Raw genomic sequence first — 20,780 nt, forward strand, 5'->3', positions numbered from 1 at the left:
TCCTTCGCTACTTATCGTGGACTTCATCCATTGGTGATGCTATAATTCAAGAGAATGCTGTCATTCAAGACTGAAAAATTGTGTAGTTGTTAGATAAAACAAGTGAATGTCTGGGCTCCCTTCTTTCTTTGGTCCCATTTCCCTAACTAACCACTAACCAACGCCCGCCGGTGGTCACTCACCCGCTGTGAAACCAGGAGGAGGGGAGGGCTCTGGTCGAACGGGGACTTGGAAGGCGTATGATCCGACGAAAACTTTTAGAGGGTCATGAGTCTAACCCGGAAGCCTAGTATGACTAATCGCTCCCCATTAAAACTTGCCTCGCACTCTTCTCTCTTCTTCCATTTCCAGGTAATCTCCCTGGATCTACGCCGACTCTGCATGTGCGAGTTTTAGCAAGCAATCCGCCACCCAATTTGACAAAAAGTGATAGTTTGTTTTCACGGAAATTTCGTCAGACGGTTACAAAATTTATAATTCAACAATCTGATGTAGAAATTTGCATCTAGTCTACTGGTGCAAATTGCGATTCTTTTAGCTTGATTATTTAGGAGATGTGTTAAAAAACCCACAATTGCTTTTAACACATCACCTAAATTAATCAGGCTTACAGAATCGCAATTTGCACCAGTAGACTAGATGCAAATTTCTACATCAGATTGTTGAATTAGAAATTTTGTAACCGTCTGACGAAATTTCCGTGAAAACAAACTATCACTTTTTGTCAAATTGGGTGGCGGATTGCTTGCTAAAAAGCCTCGCACAAAAAAAAATTGTCTCGAACCGGACGCTCTGTTTAATGAATTATTTATTTTGTAAGTGTTCCAGAATAAAAATGAGGTTTACATATTATGTAGATGGTTTATTTATTCAACAATAACATTTGCATATTAAAGATATTTGTCATTTGTGGGGAAATGGGGGTTTAAGAAATGGTTGTTGGTGGAAGTTATGGGGTTTGAAGAATAGATGTGGTTATATAGGTAGGTATATGCATGTGATAGACAAACGATTTTATGTCAACCTTATTAAAACAAACAACGACTTCTTCTAGCTAATGAAAATCAATTGCCCTCCTCCCCCCAATCTCCTCCTCGCTGGTTTCCCAATCGCTAAGGCATGTTTATTATTTGTTCAACGTAAAAATTCCCCGTATATTACTATTTTTTTCATTCTCACCAAATAAACGGTTAACTTCATAGACGCAAATAACAATTAAAACTGGATGTAACTTTTGTGCACAACACCAGCAGTCCGGCACCAAGGAACAGCAACAGCATTACTCGATGCAAAAAATCTTTCACCAGTATAGGCTGCAACAACATGCCATATTTCATATTTGGACAGCAACATCACTGCTACGTAAACATAAACCTATGACCAAAATGAAATTAATGTTTGATCAATGTAAATTTTGTATAAAATAAAAAAAAAAAAATCACTTCAAATGGAGTTCACCAAAATATTCTATGGCAACACTATCTGATAACTATAGTTTAAACAAAAATTTACATGAGACTAGATTACTCATTTAATTCATTTGAAATTTGTAGTGCTCAGCAGCAAGCAAAAACATTCTTCTACAGTATCTGCCTATCTTGTTAACCAATTCCCCTTAAACAATCCATAACTCAATTTACATATGATCGAAGGAAAGAGCTGTTGACATGATGAAATCCCAAAATGTTAAAATTAAACAATGTAAGCAATTATAGTAGTCCAAGCATGATACTTCCCAAGCTAGAACCTATAATTTTTATCAAATTACCATTTCAAGGGGTCTTCTTGCAGTTCTACTAGATGTCCAACATTTCGGCAACCACAATGCAGCATGATCCAGCATCAACTCAGATATGGCTGATCCCAGAAGACTTGAAGCATGCATGGAACTCTCCCACACTCCAGGACAACATCAGCACCAAAGACTGCATGCAACAGCTCAATTTAATCACACCTTTCACTGGATGACTGCAACCAATCCATGTGTACATTAGACTGCAACAAAGAAGCGCAGACTTCACCTGGCTATTGAAAAACAAAATCAAGTTACTATCAACTATCAAGGAACAGATCTCATGTGACATATAAAATGACAGAAGTATGAAGTTAAAACTATAAAACCTCTCAGAATTACCTTGATAAATCTTACAAAGGAATTTGTAGTTGTCAAGTTTTCCAACTTGAAAATAACAAATGTAATCCACATATCCTTAATAACAAAGAATGAGTAACCTTTCCGCTCAGTGTCTTTAGAAGAAATGGCAGAAATTTCGTCACTAACGGACCAATTCGCGCCATTTAGCGGACATAGTTTTATTACCTTTTATGAAAATTGTGATGTCTCAACTTAGGAACAATCTTAGTGTTCAATAAACATGTAACTTACAACATGAAATAATTTGGTGATGAACACACAAGTCCTGGTCAATCTGGCAGATCTGAGATATCTCAACACCTCACCGTCTGCAACTTCTGAAGTCAAAGAATCTGAATAGAATAGAACTGTTCAAAGAACAGATTAACACAAAAAACTTTTGGGTGGATTGACTATTCTGAATAAAAATGAAAACAGAACAAAAATAGTTTTGGAAAATTTCTATGTGAAGTCACTTTGAGCAATGAATCAAAATCTAGGCAAGGAGTGATCTAGGCTGGACAAGAACAAATATGGTAAATATCGATACTGTTTGAGAGGGATAAATGTTTTGTGAAATCGAAATGGCTACAACTAATATTTAACAATACTCAGCAGCACAATTAGAAGAGAGATAACCTAAATAAAAAAATAAACTAGCTAAGGAATTTCCAAATTCTAGAAAAAATGTACAAATGGCGACCAGGCAACCGTCTCCACTCCGATCAAAGAAGCTAAGTAGCAGACGATGAATGGTAATGCAGATAGGCAGTAAAGAATTTCTCCGCTAGATGCTATACAATCGCCTGTATCAGGCGGCAAATGCAATGCATTTGTAATTTGCATTTGACGTGCAACACATTTTTTACCGACTTTGAGAGCCATCGACCTTTAACCAAAATGTTCTGCGTATTTGTAATCTGACCGCTAGATGCCGTTATCTGCCTATTTAAAAACAGCCTGATATATACAATTGATTTGATGAAAGTGAGATTAATTACAAAAAAAAGAGAGAAGCGGAAAAATCCAAACGAAATATAAGTGTATTGAAAGGATTTCAATTATGAACGATAATAGCATGCACACAAGAAGAAAATCAGCAATATGTTTAACACTCCAAAGTCTGAATACACGAAAGAAATAGTTCTTAATTAGAAGTTTCAGCAAAAGGCCAAACAACCAGCCATCGAAATAAATTTTAAGTGATAGAAAAAAAAAAGTCGTGTGCAATTTAACATTGACCAGCATCTGACTGATGTACCGAAGTATAAGGAAGGAGTGTATACGCAGACTATAATGATCAAATAAGACATGAAGAAGCCCACTTTTTAGTTAGTGATAAGAATTTTGGTTTGTGCTGGGACCAAGTGTTCACTCGGGATTCTGGCGAATGTTGTACTAATTTGCCGAATTGTCCTTTGGCAATAATGAGATCATTTACGAAAGATTGGGATAAATAAATCGACTAGGTTTCAATCAAAATAGTACAGTTGAACATCTTATGAACGAATGTAGGGTTCTGAGGAAATATGAAAATTGCTTGAAGTATTTGTTTCAGGCGCTTTACCTCCACATTCCGTCTCAGGTTGTGCCTGGCTATTAATGATACTTGAAGACTGTTGTGCTATGACAGTTTCATTTTTCTTCAATCTGAAATCCCCAAAAAATTCATCAGAACCAAGCAATAGCCAATTAACAATCCAAACGAATTACTTTGAATGATTCTGGTCGTTCAGGTCTCCGTAGACAGATGTGCTACTGCTGGACGAAGCGGACGACGTGACATCATAGACCGTCCCGTAATAGTCACCGCTTCCGGCAGTGGTGACGTAATTTGTGCCTGTTGTTGGTGTGATTACCAGTGGTGATTGCTGATGTTCAGGCGGATAAAATCCGGTAGAACTTCCACCCGAGGTTGAACAGCTGTGCACCTGATGATGGATAACTTCGGTGCTAAAGTCCCGTCGGATGTGGAATTGCTGATAGGCTGCGTTGTACGAGCCATTAGTATACTGTTCGGCCGACGCTGAGACATCGCCAAAGCCAGTACTCGGATAATAACTCAACTGTTTTCATAATAGATTCAAAGATACATTTACTTTCTGTCAATCAGTAAAGCTATTGTTATAGCTGTTAATTACTTGATGAGATGCTGCAGGCGGAGTATTAGTCGCCGGATAGCTCGTATACACTCCGGTATTGGTAGGCCCACCGCCACTTGTGAATTTGTATCCATTGGCAAGTCTGACGTTGGTTGCGTAGTCATAGCCCGTGAACGTTTCATCTGATGCTCCAGTGTCAGAAGTAGATTCGGTCGGTAGACCGTTGTAATCATTGTTGCTGGTATTGTTGACCACAATCACTTGTTGCTGTTGGCTGCTGGGACTTCCGGTTTCCATGTCTGAAAAAAAATATTATGTTACATTGAACAAGTTGAGAAAAAAGCGAAATAAAATATTGTTCTTACGATTGGCTTCGTCCGTCACGACTTCAGCGTAATGTGGTTCACCCACGGTCAGATGGCGATTGGCGGAAGATGAATGATCCGAACCGAGGCCAGCCAATTCTGGTGAAACATCAAAATTGGCAAAAACGGTGGCTAGGAAACCTGGATTCATTCATCAAAGTAAGAAGGCAGAAAATCAAAGAATATTTTATTAGAAAAAAAAAACCTTCATAGTCAGTGTCCAGGTATTCTGGCGGAATGTCGAGTGTGATGTTACGCATGAGCTCACGAGCTCTGTCGTCAACGTGCAACAACTCGACCAGGTACAGGAAATAATCGTCCACCATGATGCGCATCAAATGAAACGTTTCTGTTTGATAAAAATCGGTCAGTGTCAGCAAGGCGAAAAAAAAGGAAGTATTAAAAAATCAAAAATCCCCAAAAAAGGACAAAGCAATCGAATGTTGCGGGGCAACTAACCGAATCCGGCAGCGGTCTGTGCGGTCAACTCACGCAGCAAACGGCCGCTAAAAGCCATCCATACAAGGAGAAACTGGCGGATCGAGTGGCGCAACGAAGAGGCGGGTCTGCTGCGATGATGGCCGCGCTGTTGGAGGACGCACCGATCCACAATCGACTCCACCCATTCAGTGTAGGCTTCCAACGGCGCCTGCTCCGCCAACAAGCGTTCAAACTCGCCGCCGACTGGGGATATTTGAAAAGACATTATGACATTTTTGAAAGAAAAAGAATGTTCAAATTATGTTTCAACTTACAGGCAGCAATAAATTCAACTGTGGCCGGATTGATGGATTGGGTATCTGTCGGACGACGTTTACGAAACTGTTGACTGTGATCTCCCAAATGAAAATTGCTGACCGCCTGCAGTGCGCTTTTGGTCATGGCGTGAAGATCCTGACGTTGCCAATCGTGAAGCAACACGCTGTTGACTTGCGGATCGTGTAAAGCTAACCGCACCGTCCCAAAAATCTGATTGAGGGAACTTTGTCTCCTGAGCATGTGACAAAAATGTCGCGCAACTGAACGTACAAAATGAAAAAGATTTTTATAAATCGTTGTTGATTTGAACGATAAGAAGATATTTTTACGATCGATTTTGACGGCACGCAAATTTTCCGGCAAGTCCTCCAAAGCGGCTTGAAGCCAAGAATCCAGTTCGGACGCAAATTTGCGAATCATTTGGATCAAATTTTCCGGCAATCCCTGCCAAGATAAAAAATCGATAGTTACTTAGTAATAGAGCACAAAGTAATGTCGACGCGATTGAAATTACTCGAATAACAGAAGACATGAGGATGCTGCACACAGAGCGGTAAAGGATCGAGTCGCAGACGCCGACAATGTTGACGACCACGTGACTTCCTAGGACACCAACCAAATGAGGCGGCATGCCTTGCCAGTAATGCAGTAGGAATGTTTGCACCTAACATTCAATCAGACAAAACGGTTCATTATTTTTCCATCAGTGACGCCAATAAATTCAAAGAAAAACTTACTTCTTGGAAACTGCCCCGAATAATCGTGTCAAGGAGTCGCTGACAGTGTGCACGGTACATGACAATAAATGTAGCCACGCGCTCCTCGGGCACGCCCCCACTGATGCCACCCGGCGGTAGACACAAATCACGTAAATTAGGAAACTCGGGTAGGCGGGTGGCCAGGGCGACGGCCGTGGCTGCTTGAGCCACTGCCACTGAAACCGGCATCCCGCCACCGCTCGTACCCACCGCCGAGGACGATGATGTCAAAGATCTTGCAGACGACGACGACGACGACATTCCTCCTTGCTGGTTTGCCGAACAAGAGGAAGGCATCTAAAAATGAATTCCCAAATAACGCATACATAGATTTAATAACAAAAATTCCATCCAGTCAAATAACAAAAGTGTCAATTCAAGTTTGTTACCTGTCTCAGATGATCCTTTCGAATATCTTCAGTCCTGATTGAAAAAAGAAAAACATTTTTTTGTTCTTTATTCTTTCACTTTTGTTTTCAACTTTAAAACTTTTCAACTTCCGAAAGGCTAAAGGAAGGGGTCAGGATAAGTTACAGTAGCACATATTATGCCGTTTGACAAGCACATCCAGTCGGAAATTGTGCGAGGGGGAAAAAAGTAAAAAAAAAGAAAAAAAGAAGATTGGGAGATGGGTTTAGAAGAAGGAAAATGTGCACGGCGGGGGAGAGAAGATTCACGGAGGCTTGATATAACAAGATGGCTGCTCTCACCTAGGCAACCAACGACACATAAACGCACAACTACTTCATGATACGACAGGAAAATACACGAATCGAGAGAAAATCGGTCTTCTTATTATAGATACGAGTAGTAGTAGGTATTACGATTGATTTTGATCGACTGGTACTGTACGCTTTTGATTGTCAAAATTCGATCGAATAATAGTTAAAGAAAAACTGCGCAGTCAAATGACTCGGCAGCCTATTAAGAAAAAAGAAAGTGAAGGTTCACTTACGCTTGTAGGCCTTTCTTAGAGTACACGAGCTCGTAATAAGCAGAGTTCTCTCGTATAGCGATCCCGTAATAATGATAGCGTGATTGGCCTCTCGTTCCCAAACGGCGGGTTGTCAATTGCGGAAACTGCTGCCGGATTATCTAAAAATGAAAATGTCAATGTTCAAATTAATCCGAAACTAAAAAAAGAAACTCTAGAGATAATTTTATACCTTGCCGAAAGATGCGGCATTGACGGGTGTCATGCCATGTTTGGAACAGAAATCAACGTAGTGAAGGTAAAGGGTGTTGCGTGGAACGCAAACTCCTTGAGCCATTTCATAATTCTCTTCCAGCCAAAGGAGAGTGGCCGGCGTTGAGTGAGGCCTCATCTGTACGGTCAACGACGGTGGAAGTTGAGTCGTTTGATTGTGATGTGAATGATGGTGATGATGATGATGTCCCCCATTACCACCGCCGGCACCGATGGCCGTCACTGACGAAGAGTTGTTGCTTCTTTGGTGGTGAAGATGATGTACCGACGATGATTCCTTCCGGTTCAGCATCATTTCTAATACGCAATAGCAGATTAAACCGTTAACAACATCCTATATTTGGCCCACACAAATTCGGATGAAACCATGACGGAACGGATGAGAAATTTCACCTCTATGCGCTAATCGAATTGCCCGAAAACCAGAACATGACGGACACGAGAGAAGGGGGGAGGGGAAACGAATCGACTTGTATTCATGTTGGTTTGAATCACATATCTGACAAAGTACTGACACGGTGACGAGTACTACTAGCAGAAGCTAATATCACAGTTGAATGGCTGTCAATCAAGAGCGTGGCCACGTGCCCTTGTCGGTGTATCATTCCAAACATTCGATCCCACGCGCCATCCTCTTTTTCCCTGCCCTTCCTCACATGTTGACTATCCCCCCCCCTTCTTTTTTTTTCGATTCTTCCTCCTTGTGTCATATACACAGTGTTTCAATTAGGTACTAGCTCGCATCCCTATCTGATTTCATCGACGATCAATAAATTATTACTTTAGCGCCAGGTGTGTTTTGGCAAGAAAACTATCACGGTAAATCATTTTTACTCGGCCAAGAGAGCACAACATCATTTTCGTGAAGCTATAAATATACTACTTAGTACTTTAGTTGTATACAACATGTATACACGTAGCTGGATTATCCGGTTCAATAATTTCAGAGGGGTGCTGTACCCTCGGATCTATTCAGAGTCACTAGCTTCCTACCGTGTGCGATATACTCAACTTGTTTTTCTCGATTGTTGTATGAACATTACACGGACTGCATGTATCTGCAGCACGGTACACACATATATATATATCTTGGAATTGATGACGACGTGGCTATATACCTGCACAGGAAGGGGGAAAAGGTGAAAGCTAGAGAGAAAACCAATATCCGCCATCATGATTATATAATACATGAGCTGCTGCTGCTGCTGCTGCTGGATATGATATGAAACGGAGAATAAGGGAGAGATTCTATTGAGACAAGAATTTCGGCATGGCTTCTCTCCTCTCTGGTCTTTCAGTATAGCGACGCTGAGCTGTATTCATGCTCTACCTGGTACCTATTGTTTGGCCAGGCGCCCCCCATATTTATATACTATACAGCTCATAGTAATATTATGGTGGAAGAAGCCTTGCTGTATCGTTTTCATGGTCAAATACAATAGCACGCAGAGAGACTAGCTGAAAAGAGTACAAGAGAGAGGCCTGGCCTGAAAATACGCTGTGACGGACTGAAGATCAAATACTTTGTATTAAATGCTCGAAAACATCAACTAACGAAGAGATGCGGGGGGGGGGGGGGGGGCCTGGTGTTCATACATCGGCTCGATTTATTTTTGAAGTTGTCTGGGTGACGGAAATCTTAGATTATAAGACCGAAAATAAGAAACAACCGTCGTACTTCATCAAATAATAAAAAAAAGAAACTCGATTATTGCAATCATCAAAAACCCTAAGTCTACCTTGGTTTAATGCTCATTTGAAAGTCTTGACACTTTTGTCAATTCCAAGTGGCTGATTGATGCTACGCTAGCTCTATTATAAGACAGCAGGGAGGAGAGAGAGACAAAGTTATCAACATGAAAAGGATACTAGGGGTGGCAAAAAGCAAGAGCTCGTTAATTAGTTCGTTTGATCAGGTTACGTTTAGATAAATAGGAAAGCAGCAGTTTGGGATATCTAATACGGCTTCGCTTTATGCGTGTAATATCAAGCGCAACAACGACCCGCCGACTGCGGCAGCAGCATTTAATTGGTTGGAAAAAGGTCTCTCTCTTTTGCATATAGTTAAATAGACTGGTTCTCTTTTCTAATTCTACCTTTTTTATGTGCATCTGTGTAAGATATAAATATCAACATTTGGAAGTCAAGCAATTAAAAGTCTTAATGAGTCGGCACAAACTTGTCAGTCACAAACCGACATTTCCACTGCTTCGCTCTTGTTTCAATCTCGTATATACCTTCATCTCGAAACTCGTTATACAATTCAACCGAAACCTTTCTCAGACGCTTTGCGTAGCCCCTCGTATCTTTTGTTTAAAAATGACTGACACAAAAGGTGATGGAGAATGGGACAAGAAGACAAAACTAACCTTCGTAATTGCTGCTATTGCTGGCAGACGAAGTCGACGACGACATCAGGATCCGCGTCTCCATCATCAACGGCAGGACAGGATTTCTGGAAAAAATTTCTTTTGGATCAATGTACTGCCTGCCTGCTGTGATTAAAAAAGAAATAATTTTTTAAAAACTTGATTCTGCAACGACACATCTGCTTTTCCTTGTGTTAGCAGCAATCCTTATTTTTTTAAATCTCCTCGTGGGATGTTATGGAACATGTAAGGAAGGGTGATGTGTATAGGTATCAATAGCGATGAACCTGCGGGGGGTCTCAAGGTGCCAAACATTTAAGAGACCCACAGAGCACTCTGAGTGATGATACGCAGCGGTAGCTACCTACACAACAGTCGGCATTAACAGGAGCCCGATAATCTCTGTTGGATAAAAAGAAAGGAAAAGCCAGTGCTGTCTCATCATTAAGTTGAGTGGAAAAACCAGTCAACAGCAGATCCTTTTTTTTTATTTCTCTCTTTTTTTCCCTCCCTTGTAAATCCCCCTGTAACGAGTTAACTGGTGCGGATAAGTAGCAAGTCTAGCTACTAACAGCTTCCAAATCCAGGTGTGCGACGCATTTTGGACGACCGTAGGAGGGGGAGACGGAAACGGGCTTCAGTTCTTGTATATTATTGACCGGCTTTTCCCCAAAAGCATTAATAGGCTGTAACATACTATCATTTTTCATGGCCCCCAGAGTCAAGTTAATCGTCAAACTAATGTAATTAAGTCTTTGCTCAGCCGGATACAACTTTTATACTAGCCCATAACTGTCATTAAAGGGAATCAGCTACCTGATTAGAGTTGACACCATGTCTACCGGCAAAACAGATTTGATCTTTTCATTTATGAAAAACAACAACAACCGACGGGGAAGGCAACACCCTTAATAGGCCTCGTTCGCAAAACTTGTCAAGACTATTGCACTTGATTGATTATTCGCCGACAATTCATGCACAGGTGTTGTGTTTAATTGGCTTTCAAAAACTCAAACTTTTGGATGAACAAAACTTTTGAAGCTTCAAGTTAGGAGTGAAAAAGTTTGAATTTTTTCCTACAAATTGACCTCCGCCCAAACTTTTCAGAGATGACTTGGAAAAACATTGTCTTTTTGTTAAAGGCGAACAGTTGTATGATAGTTGTTTCTCTAAAAAAATCTTGCCGAAGAGTTTTCCAAGCTACAACGCCAACAAATAAGGAGAAAAATAGGATCGATAACTTACCTGGGTCAAATTGATTGGGACGACAAGCTGGAAGGATCACTTTGCAGTTGTATACTCGGAGATGTTGTGGTGAGTTTTTGCTTAAACGATGTTTGCGTGTATCTGTTCAACGATCAAAACTTTAGAGGAGAGAAGCGGGAGTGTAGTATTTGATTGCGGGATTTCCGGATCACGTTTACGATCAGATTGGACGATTGCGAGACTATTTGTAACCGTTCAGCTCCTCTCCACCTTCCATCTCTCCCCACCCAAATCCTCCCTTGACTCCTCTCCCATCCGTCAATTGAAAATGTATAGAAGACCTTCTCTCTCATGTTGTACATAAGGGTGACGTCAGGAAGGAGACGCAGGGAACCAATGGGATGTTGACTCCGCCCGTGGATTCGATCCCGCACTGTTGTAGGAGCGGGCGGAGTCGACGCAACGGCCGCCAATCACAATCCAGCTCCCCCCCCCCCTTTTCCCTTATTAAACCCACTTTACTGCTGCTATAAATCCCTCTCTCTCCCTCCACCATAAAAGCGGCGTTCGACTCTCCTGGCGGCGACTGTCAGAGACTTGCCTGTCACGTATCGCGTCGGCTTTTTGGTTGACGCCTTTGATGTAGATCGATGATCACCAAAACTCTCTCTAACCGCTTCGATGTCGACGACGTCTTTTCTTCCACCCCGTCGATCCCCACCTCATTCCGCCCCACTTTTTCCTATTCCATCCGCAGCAGCACTCCTAGATGGATGGATGGATGACAGACAACTCTACTACGTCGAGCGTGTAAGGAGTTTAAAATAAAGGGATCGAAGGGGGATCAACTGCATGGCGTGCGCCTGTTTGAGAAATAACAAAAAAAGGATAAACTAAAATTACAAAGCGAATTGCGTGTAGGTTTACCGCTGGGATGACACGTCGCCGTCAAAACTTTGGAAATGCAACTGTGTGTTTGTGCACACAGCGGCCTGGTTGTCTATTCCAAGTGGGAAAAGAAAGTTGTCGACTGCTGTATGAAAAGAAAAGTTTTTAGCGGATGAGTTTTGATCAGTTGGCAGTCAACCAGTTTAAAAGTATATAATAGTCTATGCTGTCACAATCAGTTTGTTTCCACCTAGGCAGATTAAACTATTCCACCTCCTCCCCCAATGTCGTTATTACGTTTACAGGGGTACAGTTTTCAAAATCCTGTTGTCAGTCTAAAAATAATTTGTCGTTTACTTGTTACTTTCAATGGTTACGAAAACTTATTTGGGTGTGTGTGTACTACATCCGGAAGATTGTCAACTTCTCACTTTTCCCCCCTCAAGTTGTACATGTACCTGTCAATGTCAGAAATATTTCACGTTGAATTGGAAAATGAAAAAGAGAGATGGGGGGGGGGGGGGAATGTTGTGTTTTATTTCTAGATTTCTTACTGTTCAAAGGGACCACTTTCACGCTCGGGTGTACTTGAATTAGTAGAGACGTTACTAGTAGGATACGGCCATTTCTTCTTTTATTTGTTGTCATTTTTTTCGTTCCTTCTTTTTTTTTTGGAAACGGTGGGTTGTTGTTGATCGCATCATTTTTCGCTGATCGACTTCACCTTGCCACCTCCAACTGTCGAGTTCAACAGCCAAGAATAAGGAGCAGCGCTGCTAGCAAGAGGCTAAAAAGGTAGTAACCCTGAATAAGAAAGAAAAAAGAAAAGGTGCAAATCTAAATAAATAGGGGGTACAATCTTAACAAGTCAACTCGATCAAGGCAAGGGTCAACACAAACATCTTTTGAATGGCTTCATTTTTCTTACAGATATTTCTCGTTCAGTCCTCTACTCGTGCACAGCGTGTACAAAAACAAAAGGTAATATCAGAGTAGACGGGGGCGATGGACGGCAATAAAGTTCACCTGACTGACAAGGCAGTCGAGCGAGTCGTCTCATTATAGGGACGTGGTCGTGGAGCAGTTTCCATCCTTTACAGTATAACAGCGTGTAGAGTCTTCATCAACTGCAGCGGAATCAGTCATGCTGAACGAATAACGTATTTACCTTCACACAAATCGAAGACTCGACCAGGACTTTTGCCTATGAAGTTGTAGTCTATTATGACGTGTCGGGAAGTAGCTGACAGTATCTCTCTTCTACCTTTTAAGGTGAAATGCCTCTGCAGTACACCACACATCAACTAAAACACGACAGTATCGCCTTCTCGTAGGCGTCTATCGATCTCCACGTGTTTGCAACTTTCATGATGAGAAATGGATGGACTGCAACTTTATGATGGACTTCTTGTTTCAAGATTTCCGGTTAGACTTTGAGAATTCATCGAACATTACTTGAGATTTAATTGGTCACGGAATATAATTTGCATATCACATTGAGTTTCGTCAATTCAAGACAATCGAAAAGAACGAGGCAAGTGTCTCTAATTCGAGTACGGACTGTGTGAACTGGGGAGAAAAAAAGTAGACTTTATGGGCCATACTTAACTGATTTAGGAGTCTGTAAATCAACGGCTACTACTGAGTTCATAAGCAACTTTTATAGACGATTCCAATGACTGCAAATTTTACTTGAAAAACAACTAATGATACCGGAATATGAAACAACTTGCCCGCAGCAGAGGTGAAGGTGTACTAATCAGTTGACTAGTTGAGCACGTGCCAAGTGCCAACGTTGCAATAACATTGACTAAATTTTTCAATTAATTTAAACATGCGAAAATTTAAATATTATAATATACCGACTAAAAAATTAAAATTTTCTATTTGATTTATTAAACAATAAAACATTTAATAAAAGAACTGAGAAGTAATTTTCTCAATGCAATCTTGAACCTTTTTTAAAAATCTCATCAGAGAGTTTCATCAACCATTTGAATCAAAAGTCAATAACATTTTGATATCTCGACAGCAACAAATCGCTGCTGTAATAAGTAGTAGCCTTCAGTCTCAATTACTAATCCATCTGCAGTTTCAGACAAATCATATCTAAAATCCCTGTAGGCGGAGGCTTATTCCATCAGATAAATTACGCGTGAAAGGTCAGGGTGTCAAAAATAGCTGGTATTAGAACAGAAGAGTAGTGACGGACAGAGTACATAACTACCTTTATACCTGTCACAACACCAACGAAATAGAGGATCGATGTTATTATGGATGGTATCAGATGAGAGATCCTGAAACCCTCCATCCATCTCATCGAAGTATAGAGAAAGGAAGGGAGGGGGGACCGAGGGGAATGAGGACAACATCGGTAGCAGCTAGCTGAATGCATTTGTCGAGATTCGTTTTCCATTGAAATGAAACGGGGGCGACGGAGTGATTGCTCTAAAGACCAGCACTACATATTCCACAGAGGGGTTGAAGGACTTGTTCATATTCATTATACAGTACTAAGCAGACCCCCATTATTCTATACATCTGCCAATCATTCCCTTTGTCAATATCCCCAAATCATCATCAGTGCCCATGTACACCGCTGCCCTTTTTCTACTTAAAAAAAGAAGGTTATAAAATTGAGTGCGAAATATAAAATAAATATTGACCGTGATGTTAATCTTCTTCTTTACTTGAAGTTGTGGCACTAGTACCGATTCGTGGAAATATCTAGCTGGATTGAGTCCCCGAAATAGTCACTCATCATTATCTTCTACTCGTTGGATCACATCTTCTTTCTTTCTTTCTTCTCCCAGCTCCTTATTATGAATCTCATGTTGGCTGCATCAGACGCATACACAACATCTACACACCTTTTTTCTTCTTCTTTCTTGTTGAGCGAAGAGCAGGTGAAATATTAAAAAAAAAGAAGAAAAACACCCCCCTCCTTCATCCGCTTTTTTTTTCGGGCCATGCCTCGTCACACGTTCTATTATTTTGATTTTCTATATATTTCTTCTTTTTGGTTGAAAAGAAAGGCTGATTGGCTGTTGCCCAGCAACGCGCCGGCTGAACGGGACGTGTAATGAGGGGATCACACACACATACACACCCAGAACATCAGGAGTGACTCCCCCTAGAACTCTTATATATACTCTACACGTCTGAGCACTGTTCTGTGTGTGTGTGTGTGACTAGATTGTGACCCGGCCGTTCATTGTGACACACAATACAAATAGTCTTCTACTCCCAGTACTACTACAACTGCATCCTACGAATCCCGACCGCATCTATTGTGTTTGTTCTGTACAACAGAGAAGAAGAGTTTTGACCTTTCTCATTCTCTCGCCACCTAATAATAAACACAGCGGAAATGATTGCGATTAAAACACGGGTATAGATCGAAGTAGTAGGGAATCAAATACTGTTATATTGTTATTGCTGAAAGCCAAACGATTTAGCACGAAAAACAGCAGCGGATGGCTGCAGAATCACATCTTCTGTCGCAAGACATCTTCGATCCGGCGGAAGGCAGACTGTAAACAAGAAACGAAATCCGAGCCGCATCGGTGTGGGGGGTAAGTGGTCACCACAGCGCCCAGTCGGTTGTCCTGGATCGAGTACCTGGATGGACATGTAAGAAACAAAGGTATCCGGTAACGTCAACAAAGTGAAAAGCGGTTGCAAGGGAGGAGATGGGACAGCCATACCCGAGTCCATATCCATCGTGGACGACCGGGGCGAATCCACCCAGCTCGACCGCCGGACTTCCCAGGGTTGACGTTGATAGAATGTTATGATTGATGGCCGCATACGCTGGATCTTGATACAAAGCTGGGATGGGCAATGACTGTTGCTGGGCCAGATATTTAAGAGCAAACAAATGACGGTCGAACCCCTTACCTAAACGATATACAAAAGACATCAAAGAAGCATGTATATACTGAAAAGGGAATAAAATTTAATGTACCCATGGCTGCTTCTTTAGTCAACTGGCCGTGAACTTTGGAACAATCGGCGATCATGACACGCAATTCCGGCAGACTATGCTTGCCCGAAGATGAGGTAATGGCACGGCTGAAGGCAGTAGTCTGTGAAGTACACGGTCGAATCGTTTCCGTCCGTCCGTGCTTGAAGGCGGCAGTACTGCATGACTCGTAGGTGGCACATGTACCGCCATTCTGTAGTTGATAGGCCACCTATTTCAGAATCACAACAGCCTGTCAGCCACCAAATAGACTGTTTATGGCGATCCCCTGGGAGATACCTGAAAGCCTAGCTGCATCATTGCGTCTGGGCTGACTTGCTTTTCTTTGCAAAAGTGTTTACTAAAACCCTCGTAGATAAATAAGTCGACTGCCAGAGGGCCCGTCATTTGATCGAAATGCTGCCGAGCGTCACTGACTGCCGTTTTGAGCTGATCACTCAGTTGAAATTCTGAATAAAGAAACGAAAAGGACGTTTTAATCTACGACTCCATGGAGATGTTATTTGATTTTGTCTCGTCACGCTGGCAGATATTTCAGCATATTACCAAGACGTCTGACATGATGTGACGGATCGACGTCGCGACGTGGAAGCATCCCGGCGACTTCGTGGGGGTGTACTCGAGGTTTTTCGATCGAATCTTTGTGCGACTCGTTTATAAATCTCATCACAGCCACTCCATCCCCCCATGAATGCTCGAAATTGACTGCAGCCTTGCCGTCCCGAGCAACGATAAGAGAAAAAGATTTATCGAACCACCTAAAATCGAGTTTCAGATTTGTTTATGTAATGTAAACGATATCGCCGCTCGACTGCAGCCAAAGCTTTTTAAAAGTTTCTTTTTGTACCGGTTAGCCCCGTTGCCGTGGAGAAACAGTTTGGATATTTTGACTGGATCGTTGTCGGTACCAACGTCGTCCAATACCAAGTTGAACAAAGCGCTGTCGATAGCTTCCATCTGACTGCTATTGTTTTCCATCAGAAGTCGACGGGCTTTAGCCCACGTGTCGCGATTTTCCGCCGTTAAATAACCAATCGGATCCCGGGAAGGTGAAATCGGATCCTGCTGGATCCACTTTAAACAAGAGTAGATATCTAGTGGTTCCAACAGGTTTCCTGCACAGAAAAACACCGGGATATCAATTAGCTTCAATGCCCTTTTAAAAACATATTTAGTTGAAACATGATATACCATCTTTGTCCAAAACGTCAAATACGTAGAAATGACCGCCTCGCATTACCAGAACATGTTTTGCTTTCTCGAAACGAGCGAGGCGATCTTTGCCTATTTCTGGAATTCGAGTTGAGTTGAACAAGCTGGAATACTGAGACATATCCAATGGAAAAGCCTAAATAGAAAAGGAGACCATGAAATCAATCAGTGTGGTACTAAACAATTTGAACAAACTCACTTTGTAAAAGTAGGCGCCGTACCACGACAGCGAGGATGGCAGCATGCGAACAACTTTGCGGAACGTATCAGTGTCGCTCTTTTTTGGGTTCATGTGATAAACTTCAGGTTCAAGTAGACCAGCATTCATGGTTTCCCTGAACCTATACAGCAATATGCCAAACAAATTATTAGATATGTTGAACTTTTGAATAATCCATTGGACAAGTAAAAAAAAACACCTGATAGCTGAGATCAAGAAATTAGCAGCTCTGATAACTTGATCATTGTATGCTGTCTTTGGATCATCAACATATGAAATAAACGGGTTGTAGTTTAAAACAATAGGTTGACGATCTCTCAAATACATGTCAAACCATGACCCAGTAATGTAACTTGTGTGCTTGTTGGCTTTATCTTGCGCAATTAGTTTTTGGTTCAGCTCTGAAACAGAATGTAGTCAAACTCAGGGGAAGGAAAGAAATGATGTGACTATTACCTTTCCCCTCCTCTAACTGGAAGTTGGCAACCAACTTTTGTGTGTCCTCAAAATGTGTAGGATCTAGTAAAGGTAATTGAGCATTCAGATAACGCTGGCAGGTTTCCTCGAGACTTGGGATTGGGAGACGGGGTAGAGAAGGTTGGAAGTGCATTGTTGGAACTTTTGACTTGTGTAAATATCTTTCATTATCAGACCTAAAACGAAATGTATTAATGCTTAGTTTAATAGAATTTATCGAATCGAATGTGAGATATTGCAGATGCACTGCAGCAGGGAAACATTAACTCACGAGTAGTTTTTGCATTGAATAGAAGTTAGAACATTTATCACGCTACGTCTCGTAAAGAATGTAACATTATTAACGAAGAATGATTTCTTGCATTTAAACATTTTACTTTTAACAGTAATCACAGATTAATAATTTGTGGAGCAAAATGAAAAGAAGAAAACAAATAAAGTGACATCTATCTTACATATAAGAAACAAATTTATCAGCAACCTGCAATTTTCGTCTGCTAGTGTCCGAAATAGAAAATGTCAATATTGTGAAACTGGTGTTTTGAAAAGTAGTTATATTTTGTGATTTGTGAGTTTTTGGGTACTTATTCTTGAATAGTTTTACTGATATAAAATGGAAGAAGGATATGTAGACATTAACAGCGTACCAACCCGAGTAATTTCCATGGGTGGTTGGATCGTAGGGCAACCCATTAAAAAAAAGCATTTGATTATTGTAATTCCAGGTAAATAAATATGTGGCTTATTTTTGTGTGTGCAGCATTTTAAAGTGTATTTTTGGTTTTCATAGGTAATCCAGGGTTAATTGGTTACTATGAACATTTCATGAGATCACTATATGATGAATTACTCGGTGAATATGTGATATGGGGTCTAGGCCATGCAGGACATGATTTTCCCAACAATGTAACAATGCCAAGTGTAAATGGTAAACTTTTGTTTTCTAAGCACATTTTTTTCACATCATCAAATATCCAATAAACCCTTGATGTATTTCATTTAGATAAACCAGAGCTATTCACTCTTGATGGACAAGTGAATCACAAAATCGACTTTGTTGAAACTTACGTTCCTGCTGGTGTCAATTTACACTTTATCGGACATTCCATCGGCGCCAAAATTTGTGTAGAACTTGTAAAAAGATATCGGAGTAAACACAACGCCGCTGCCTACTTATTATTTCCTACTCTCGAGAGAATGGCCCAGACTCCTAGTGGAAGAAAGTTGTGGCCTATCTTAGGCCCGCTGAGAAAAGTTGTCGTATTTGCTGCGTCATTGCTCTATCGGTTACCTGAGTCCTGGTTAACACCGGTCGTCGAATGGGCCATGCGTAAGACAAATGCCTATTTGTTTTGGGTCGTTTTCTCCTTGTACTCTGAATTTCCCACGTTATGCAGGTTCGAAAGGAAGTCATTTGGCCATCGAAAGTTCCACGTCATCGGGTAGTGCGCCGTCTGCAGTTCACGTAAACGTGAGAACGACCATGAGGCTGCTACACCCACAAGCCTTAGAACGGTCTTTGTTCATGGCTCACGACGAGCTCAAAGTGGTGGGTGAATTGAACGCCGACGATATTCGTCTTCACAGCGACAGGTGATTGGTATACATTCCTATAATTGCCGTTCATTCAAAAACTGACGTGCATTTTGATGGATGTCGGAATGACGTTACAGGCTAGTCCTCTATTTCGGCACCAAAGATCACTGGTGCCCTATGGAGTACTGTCAAAATTTGCAACGCCAAGTCCCCGAAGCCAGGGCCATTGTCTGCCCACACGGATTCGAGCACGCATTCGTCCTGCAATCCAGCCAACAGATGGCCACTATCGTCAGTGGATGGATCAAAGATCTTTCGTAGCAATCTGTATAATCCTGGCTCAGCCCCGTCAGCGTCTCAACTCTCAGGTGAGATTCACGATTTGATATGGGGTAGCGAAAGAAATACGTGTTCGACGTTGACTTGTAATCGATGCTGCCAGTTGCCATAAGGTATGTATGTGTGTTCGAAGAGTCATTTGACAAGCGTCATGATCCGCCCCGGCGCACCTCCATCTTCCATTGTAAGGGAACACACACACACACGCCAAAGGGGAAAAGAAAAAAGAAAGAAAGAAGGGAATGAGACCGCATTGAATTCCAAACCGCTTTGTATGTGTGTGTGTTGTTCACGCTGAAACCGGAATCTCATCGATGCGGGACCACGCTCGCGCGCGCGCCAGGATGAGTCGGCCCGTTTGGGTTGTTGCTGTTGTTGTTGTAGGTAGTAGAGAGAAGAGGTGTGTTTCATTCCAAAGGCGACATGACTTACCGTACCGCAGCAATGATGTTTTATTGCTCCTGCCGAGCTGCGTTGGCCGATAAATGTTGTTGTTTCTTTTTTATTTACTCTTTTATTAATGAGAAAGAGAAAAAGTCTTTCCTTTTTTTTCTCTCTCGTACTGTACCGATCATTGCCGTTAGAGTTTTGTGGTTTTTGAATGACGATTCCGCACCTGGTGGACGCCACGAACCACGCGATATAACTTGGCTCGTTATCTTTTTTTGTTGTTGGCTTATCGCCATCTGACCAATTTGTCACCACTTTTTTTTTTATCACACAGAAATTTCTTCTTTCACAATTGTCGAGTTGCGTTTCCTGGGTAACCCCTTAATTATCTTTGCTCGAGATAATTGGATCAACTTTCTTTAATGGCAGGTGGACGAACGACGCCAATGCAAATCACTGGACATTTACCTTTTTTTTCCCACCTATTTTTGGCTCAACCGGAAATTCAGAAAATTTTCAAATTATATTTTGAGGGTTGGAAATCACGTTTCAAAATACTATTATATTTGAAATGGTATATTATACACATATTATATTAAACCTTTCTTTTCAAATAGTTGATCCATCATGTTTTTACGTCCTTTGCACAAAATAGTCGTCAAAAAAGCCAATGAAAGAAAAACAAATCGACCTCAACCCAAAAATTCACTAATTCAAACTTGATGGAAGTAGTTAAAAAGTTGGATATGGGGAAATAAACAAAGCATTCGTCATTGTTTACGGGCGAACATTAAGAAGGTTTAAAAGAACGTTTAATAGCACAAATTTCTTTT

The 20,780-nt window shown here is 41.3% G+C and overlaps 3 protein-coding genes and 1 long non-coding RNA gene across 10 annotated transcripts; 1 reads left to right on the forward strand and 3 right to left on the reverse strand.

Moving 5' to 3' along the window:
- Positions 1 to 847: 847 nt before the first annotated feature.
- LOC124349158 lies at positions 848 to 2,940 on the reverse strand. 5 transcript variants are annotated; one of them, XR_006920144.1, is made up of 5 exons: positions 2,828 to 2,940; positions 2,387 to 2,502; positions 2,135 to 2,320; positions 1,769 to 2,025; positions 848 to 1,374 (listed from the first exon to the last, which is right to left on the reverse strand). It is a non-coding gene; the product is annotated as an uncharacterized LOC124349158 (long non-coding RNA). The 5 variants fall into 5 exon arrangements; XR_006920146.1 differs by having other exon boundaries at positions 2,838 to 2,938; XR_006920147.1 differs by having other exon boundaries at positions 2,387 to 2,487; positions 2,828 to 2,845.
- A 219-nt stretch (positions 2,941 to 3,159) lies between these two features.
- Positions 3,160 to 13,504, reverse strand: LOC124348869 (transcription factor RFX4-like). 2 transcript variants are annotated; one of them, XM_046799230.1, is made up of 17 exons: positions 12,343 to 13,504; positions 11,828 to 12,246; positions 10,940 to 11,763; positions 9,695 to 9,817; positions 7,285 to 7,622; positions 7,074 to 7,213; positions 6,508 to 6,541; positions 6,098 to 6,415; positions 5,875 to 6,024; positions 5,690 to 5,804; positions 5,357 to 5,620; positions 5,061 to 5,285; positions 4,807 to 4,950; positions 4,602 to 4,742; positions 4,276 to 4,535; positions 3,848 to 4,200; positions 3,160 to 3,784 (listed from the first exon to the last, which is right to left on the reverse strand). In XM_046799230.1, the coding sequence occupies exons 4-17, from the start codon at positions 9,759 to 9,761 to the stop codon at positions 3,634 to 3,636; spliced, it is 2,700 nt and encodes an 899-aa protein (XP_046655186.1). In that variant the 5' UTR covers positions 9,762 to 9,817; positions 10,940 to 11,763; positions 11,828 to 12,246; positions 12,343 to 13,504; the 3' UTR covers positions 3,160 to 3,633. The 2 variants fall into 2 exon arrangements, with proteins under 2 accessions (XP_046655186.1, XP_046655185.1); XM_046799229.1 differs by having other exon boundaries at positions 9,695 to 9,820.
- A 1,348-nt stretch (positions 13,505 to 14,852) lies between these two features.
- On the reverse strand, positions 14,853 to 18,127 carry LOC124348902 (carnitine O-palmitoyltransferase 2, mitochondrial-like). 2 transcript variants are annotated; one of them, XR_006920087.1, is made up of 12 exons: positions 17,954 to 18,127; positions 17,662 to 17,858; positions 17,405 to 17,606; positions 17,185 to 17,326; positions 16,965 to 17,121; positions 16,621 to 16,888; positions 16,320 to 16,531; positions 16,053 to 16,222; positions 15,756 to 15,984; positions 15,496 to 15,688; positions 15,211 to 15,409; positions 14,853 to 15,137 (listed from the first exon to the last, which is right to left on the reverse strand). XR_006920087.1 is itself a non-coding variant. In XM_046799297.1 (11 exons), the coding sequence occupies exons 1-11, from the start codon at positions 18,052 to 18,054 to the stop codon at positions 15,277 to 15,279; spliced, it is 2,004 nt and encodes a 667-aa protein (XP_046655253.1). In that variant the 5' UTR covers positions 18,055 to 18,127; the 3' UTR covers positions 15,193 to 15,276. The 2 variants fall into 2 exon arrangements, 1 of the variants encoding a protein (XP_046655253.1); XM_046799297.1 differs by lacking the exon at positions 14,853 to 15,137 and having other exon boundaries at positions 15,193 to 15,409.
- Positions 18,128 to 18,174: 47 nt separating this feature from the next.
- Positions 18,175 to 20,741, forward strand: LOC124349039 (lipid droplet-associated hydrolase-like). The gene is made up of 6 exons (XM_046799532.1): positions 18,175 to 18,407; positions 18,473 to 18,610; positions 18,686 to 19,012; positions 19,080 to 19,275; positions 19,356 to 19,586; positions 20,377 to 20,741. The coding sequence occupies exons 1-5, from the start codon at positions 18,296 to 18,298 to the stop codon at positions 19,537 to 19,539; spliced, it is 957 nt and encodes a 318-aa protein (XP_046655488.1). The 5' UTR covers positions 18,175 to 18,295; the 3' UTR covers positions 19,540 to 19,586; positions 20,377 to 20,741.
- The last annotated feature ends 39 nt before the right edge of the window (positions 20,742 to 20,780 follow it).

Source organism: Daphnia pulicaria, chromosome 7 (genome assembly GCF_021234035.1).
Source record: "Daphnia pulicaria isolate SC F1-1A chromosome 7, SC_F0-13Bv2, whole genome shotgun sequence".
Taxonomy (NCBI): domain Eukaryota; kingdom Metazoa; phylum Arthropoda; class Branchiopoda; order Diplostraca; family Daphniidae; genus Daphnia; species Daphnia pulicaria.